This window comes from Adiantum capillus-veneris, chromosome 3 (genome assembly GCF_014529385.1).
Source record: "Adiantum capillus-veneris isolate H3 chromosome 3, ASM1452938v2, whole genome shotgun sequence".
NCBI classification, from domain to species: domain Eukaryota; kingdom Viridiplantae; phylum Streptophyta; class Polypodiopsida; order Polypodiales; family Pteridaceae; genus Adiantum; species Adiantum capillus-veneris.
Window position 1 is genome coordinate 19827264 of NC_140933.1, and position 6165 is coordinate 19833428.

The window sequence follows — 6165 nt, forward strand, 5'->3', positions numbered from 1 at the left end:
AAACTTAACTTGATGCAAACAAGTACTGCTATAGAGGTTGAAGCCATACAAAATATAATCAACAATGCCTACCTTCTAGAGAATCCGTCTGAAAGAAAGACGCTCGCTGATTTAGATAAAGATCTGGAACATTTGCATATGCACCCCGAACAATGCTTGCGTCCCATTTCTGAAATGTGTATTTCTTTTTTCCACTGATCCTAGAAAATTTATCGCAATTGTCAAGCTCTTTTTATTTATTGAGCTGAAAGTTCCATTACGGTTTGCAATAGTTCTTTGAACATTAATTTGTTGCCTACTTCCATTATATTCATCCCTTCTACTTCTTTTTTTGTTGTCCAATTTCATTATATTAGTCCCTTCTAATTTGAATCGGACTAACTTGTATCTATTGTGTCTACAGTTGCATTTAAGTGAAGGTCTTCTCAATGGCAATCGCTACTACGCTACGTGCTACCCGCAAAAGACGCCGAGAATACACCGCTTTTCAAACTATGAATAGACGGAAAGCTCTACTCTGTCCTGTTGCTTCTTCATGGTTTAATGTGCAACATATTTATGAGTCTTGGCAAGAAGAATGCAACATCACAGCTCGCATTTGTGGAAGTTGTGGCATTTGCAACCTATCAAAAAAAGATACCCAGAACGATGGTCTTAATACCACACGCACGAAGCTAGAAAATACAACCTTATTGCAAACAACTGCAATGCATAATCTCAAAGTGAGTTGGACTTGCTGTTCTGCTTGCCTGAAAAGTTCAAGAGCAAGCAGTGTTGTCATCTTGCAACCCGACTACATACAAGCCATCCTAAACACAAATCAACTAATTGTGCAACTCCTTAGCGTCATCGATGTTACAATCAGCGTCACAAAAACAGCAACTGCGGTTGCAAAAGGCTTGCTTGATAGAAGATCGCTACTCGACAATCCACTAATCTGCTGGTCGACAAAGCAAAACATGTCTCGGCCAACTTCATTACTTGCAAACACGCCACTAGCAGCAGTGCTAGCATATAACATAAACAATAATCCAATTCTCAAGAAGTACCGGTGCATCGCTGAGCAGCCAAACAAAAGGACATCTATTTGTATTCTATCAGCATCGGCTATACAGAATATCGTAAGGGACCACTCACAGATCCATTCAAACTTATGCAACAATCAGAAGCACAATGTGAAATTAGCATATTGCAAAATTTGTTCAACACAACAAAGAGAACTGCATTTACTCCTAAAGACAATCACGAGTTTGGTTCCATACAAATACGTGATACCGCTTATCTAAGCGAGCGGACAGTCAACTTTCAATACAATGGACTTCCGTCTCATGAATTTGAAGTGTAGGATATTACATTAGAATCAGGGATATTCCCTTTCCTCTTTCCCACAGGAAAAGGAAACTACCAAGGAGAATTCGACTTTAGTGAATACATTAGAATGAGAATCGGAAGTTCTTTCTCTGTATACACATTGTACAAGCCATATTTGCTCATGATGTACCAATTGAAACAAGCTATCATGATTGTAAACTCCACAGACAGTACATTTTTGCAAAGGGATATTGATAGCTACAAACGAGCGCACACCGCGGCATCTACACATGATGTAGTGAAGCATATTATTCGATACAATCTCCCAACCACAATGCCAGGTACTCCACCATGGCATTGACAAAACTTGAGAGACCTCATAACAATTGTGGACACATGGGGACTACCACATCTGTTCTTGACATTCACTGCTGATGAGGTTTCCCAAACAAGATGGCAAGAAGTCATCACGATTGAAAAACTTGCTCAAGGCTACAACCAAGACTTCAAGTGGAACGATTGCCCTGTAGAGTGTGCAACACTATTTCACCTTCGCTTGCACGCTTTCCTAAATAAACACATCATCAATGGAAGAAGCATACTTGACCATGTAGAGCATCACAGGGTGCGCTACGAAGTGCAAAATCGAGGCTCACTGCATGCACATGTTATATTGTGGATCTCTAACGAAGATTTGTGCCGAGTTACAAATGAGATTGCTACGTACATACCAGCAGAATCACAAGACACCTTCACCACCGAGCTGCGAACCCTCATTACCACAAAACAAATACACAGATGCAAAGACTCTTGCAGAGTCATGGGATCAACTAGAGTTTGCAAATACGGATTCCCGTTTGAACCACAGTACATCACGACTTCAACTATGGATGCTTGTACTGCTAGATGGCTTTACTACCGCCCTGGGTATGACCATTGACATGTTATCCCGTACCATCCCACAATCTTGCTCCTATGGAAGGCACACATGAATATTCAAAGAGTCACAAATTCATCTATATCGCATTACCTTCTCAAATATGCAATGAAACCAGAACCCATTGGAAAACGGAACCTCTCCACAGACGATGTAGCAAGGCTTGGACTTCACGGCTTGGACAAAGTAAAGCTTCAACTAATTGCAGCCTCTGTATTATCAAAGCCAATATCTGCGACAGAGGCAACAATCAACTGTTTGAAGATTCTAATCATCACGAGAAGTGAACGGGTTGAATACATCGACTCCTCTCCACCATCACTACGGCAAAGGTTGCTATCTCGTAGCCAGACTATAGTCATGCATCCAATTGATTTATATTGTGCAAGGCCCCTTCATTTTGAAAAGATGACATTCTATGACTACCACAGAAGATACAAAATTCTAAAGTCACACGAACATACTCCTGTACCGAGTTTCTGTGATGCGTACAACAACAGCATCATAGAGAAACGACGCCTCGTCAGATTTACAGAGTACGATCCTGGCCATCAAACAGAGGGATTCTTCTTTAATGTCTTGTTGCAAAAACTTCCCTTTAGGAACGAGATGGAACTTCTATCACCAACCAACACACTCTCTTCTTACTTCTTGGAGTGCAAAATCCGTTGGATCATTCTTCATGATGAAGACTTGGAGATGTACATAAATGAACACACCCAACGCAATATGCTCGTCTCTGAAAATACGGGACACACTTTAAACCTCATAAAACAAAAGTTCATCCTCAATCGTGAAGATCCACTTACTTGTACAGTGAATGACACAATTCAACCAGGAGTATCTCAAAGTCGTACTACAATGCTGAAGCGACTGCAAGAGTTCGCTGAGACCAACAATACAGCTCTGACCTCTCAACAGCAAGAAATCTTCGATCGTATATCAGGCCTGAGTAATGGCCTCCATGTCATTACAGGCGTTCCAGGATGTGGAAAAATATTTCTCATAAAAATTTTCACCTCAAGCTTCATAAAAAATAATAAGACCGTTATCCTGACTGCATCAACTGGAGCAGCGGCCGCTCGCCTTAGCAGCCTTGCAACTATCGTCCACTATCAATTCAGGATCCCTTGTTCTAAGCAACATTTCCCACAAGCAATTCATCCAACAGATGAAAGATTTGTCGCTATACATGGTGCCAATGTCATTATCATAGACGAGATATCAATGCTAACGAGTACAATCTTCAATATGGTCGTTCGCCAGATAGTTAACATCACCAACGGAACACTTCTTGACCCATTTAGTCAGAAGCTCATATTGCTTTTTGGGGATTTGGCGCAACTTCCTCCAGTTTGCCATCACCAGGAGCCATTATGCCATGTTTGCAGTATACAAAACTCAGCTTACATCGCTACAGCCACTACCCACAACATGACCTTCTCATTTCGCCATGCTGCAGACCCCACTTATGTCCAATTCTTGGATATGATCCGTGTCAAGCAACCAACAGAACAACAAATAACAGAAACGTTGTCACAATGTGTAATTAATGAAACTGAACTCCTGCGAGTAATCGATCACGCTACTACACTGATATGTACTCATAGAGAAGATGTGTATAAGTACAACAACTTGATTCTGCAAAAGTCTTTCTCGGCATCTGATATTGTTGCCATTCCACTGAAAACCAATGCTCTTGACGAACCATTGCTGCAAGAATGGCTCCAAGACAAGGCATTCCATGAGATGGACAATATTGCAATTGGGGCTAGATGTATGATTACAGAAAACATTAACTTGGCTATGGGTGCTGCGAATGGATCCACTTGTTGTATACTTTCCTATTCAAACGACAGTACCGGTCAAATTGCTGCTATAGAAGTAATGCTACTTTCCACTGATACCACCATGATAATACGAAGGACTAAACATGCTACAGCAATCAATTGCAAATGGTTCCACAAAAGCACATTCCCTTTGTCACTCGCGTATGCAATCACTGGACACAAATCTCAAGGAGCTACGATATCAAAGAAAGCCATCGTCATTATAAAACGAGCTTTCACCCTAGGATTGGCATACGTCATGTTCTCTCGAGTGACAGAAAGACGTCATCTCAAAATATTGAACATCCCAACCCCAAGGATGTTCTGGCCGGCCAGTAGAACACTCCCCCAATGGTTAGACATTTCCTCGCTTGTCTTTAAACATTTCCTCACTTATTTTTAGACATTTCCTCGCTTTTTTTCACAAACAAGTCCTCTAGCTCTTTCGGTCTTTCATCTCGTAAGGTGCATGGCCGACACAATCAATTATGTGACGACAGTTTTCTTGACTGCAGATTTTCTTCATAGCAAGTAACAACCTCCAGCATCTCCTCATGGACACCGATCAGGTAACCATTCCTCAAATTAATCTATTTTGTAGCTACATTTTATGCCATTCAATATGTACAAAACTCAACCATCATATTTCTCTTTCTCTGTCATTCAGATATTCGATAAATTCATCAACATCGCAGCTACCTCAAAACCAAAAAACAATTATTCTACATACCCATCTTCAAATCAAATGCGCCTAGCAAATATGGCTGGCGAGGCTCCGAGTGCATTCATTGAAGGGTTCCGCACGACTCAACTGCTCCACTCATACATCAATAAATGCAGCAATCGAAACAAAGAATATAGAAATAACGAGCTAAAGCTGGCAACAGGTACTTCGAGCTCTTCATATTCTCGTTTTGCAAACACTAAAAGTCAAAAAATTTGGTTGCTTCTACAACATCTATCCTTCTTTTTCTATAGGGTTACAAAAAGAGATACTGCTATCGCTGGGCATTGAGTTCGATGAGTCAAACAAACTATTGCTAGACACAGAAGCCCAAGAAATACTGAACACAAAGACTGCTGGTATCACCACCTATGCAATCGAGATGCTACACTACGGTTACAAAATTGCCCTCGACAAATTGCTCGTTCTCGACAAGAATACAGCAAGCCAGGCACTTTCCAACATGGTCAAAGAGTTTGGGAACGAATTCAAAGGCAATGAGAGAGCAATCTTAACTGATGAGAAATTCACATGGCATTTTAATAGGGACCTTTTTCATGCCCGGTTCGGTCAGACAACTGATCCATTTCGAAAGCTTGAACCACTACATGGTAACTGTATGCACCCCTTATACAATATAATTATTTGATTATTATCTGATTACATACTAATTCATCATATCACTTCAGTGCAGGACATCGACAACGAAACCAACAAGGAGATCCCCAACATCATAACAACTTCACAAGAGGAAGCACGTTCTGACGTTGTTCCAACTCCCAAAAGACAACGACAGATGAGCAGAACTACGTAGTTTACTCCATTAGGTGCAAAATCAATAACCGTGTTTACATAGACATGACATCCGATTTTGAAGCTACGAAAAGAGCACACATGGCAGATCCACCAAAACGGATGAAACATGATGTGTCGTCCTTTCCCCCATTTTGTCAAAACTTTGAGTTTCATGTACTGCAAAATACACACGATAGGAGCACTGCTATTGCACTGGAAGCACAAGAGATAATTACTCAAGATGCAACGTCCACGAAAGGATACAATAATTTGAAGGGACATCCTCCAAACTACAAGAAATACTATTATTTAAAACACCATAGAAAAATATAGCGTGCAATGAAACTTAATCTTTGTTCTGAGGTAGCATCTCCCATTCAGTTTTCTCTTCTGTATTCAATCACTTCTCAAGAGTCTTTTCCTCTAATATCTGTGGTAATTTTTATGTTATGCTTCTCTATTATCTGTGAGACTTTCTTTCTGTTGTGTTCTGTTCAGGTTATGTTCTGCAATTTTTTTTCTGATATCATATTATGTTTAGCTTATGTTCTTGCTTTCCTCTACATGAA

The 6165-nt window shown here is 40.5% G+C and overlaps 1 protein-coding gene across 1 annotated transcript; it reads left to right on the top strand.

Moving 5' to 3' along the window:
• The first annotated feature begins 3109 nt into the window (after positions 1-3109).
• On the top strand, positions 3110-5615 carry LOC147460570 (uncharacterized). Its single transcript, XM_086498941.1, has 5 exons — positions 3110-4132; positions 4593-4646; positions 4679-4964; positions 5056-5412; positions 5491-5615. The coding sequence occupies exons 1-5, from the start codon at positions 3110-3112 to the stop codon at positions 5613-5615; spliced, it is 1845 nt and encodes a 614-aa protein (XP_086355067.1).
• Positions 5616-6165: the final 550 nt, after the last annotated feature.

Coding starts and splice junctions, on each gene's coding strand:
- LOC147460570 (XM_086498941.1), top strand. CDS start 3,110: ATGCTGAAGCGACTGCAAGAGTTCGCTGAGACCAACAATACAGCTCTG. Junction 4,133..4,592: donor GTCAAATTGCTGCTATAGAA/GTAATGCTACTT, acceptor TCTTGACTGCAG/ATTTTCTTCATAGCAAGTAA. Junction 5,413..5,490: donor AAAGCTTGAACCACTACATG/GTAACTGTATGC, acceptor ATATCACTTCAG/TGCAGGACATCGACAACGAA.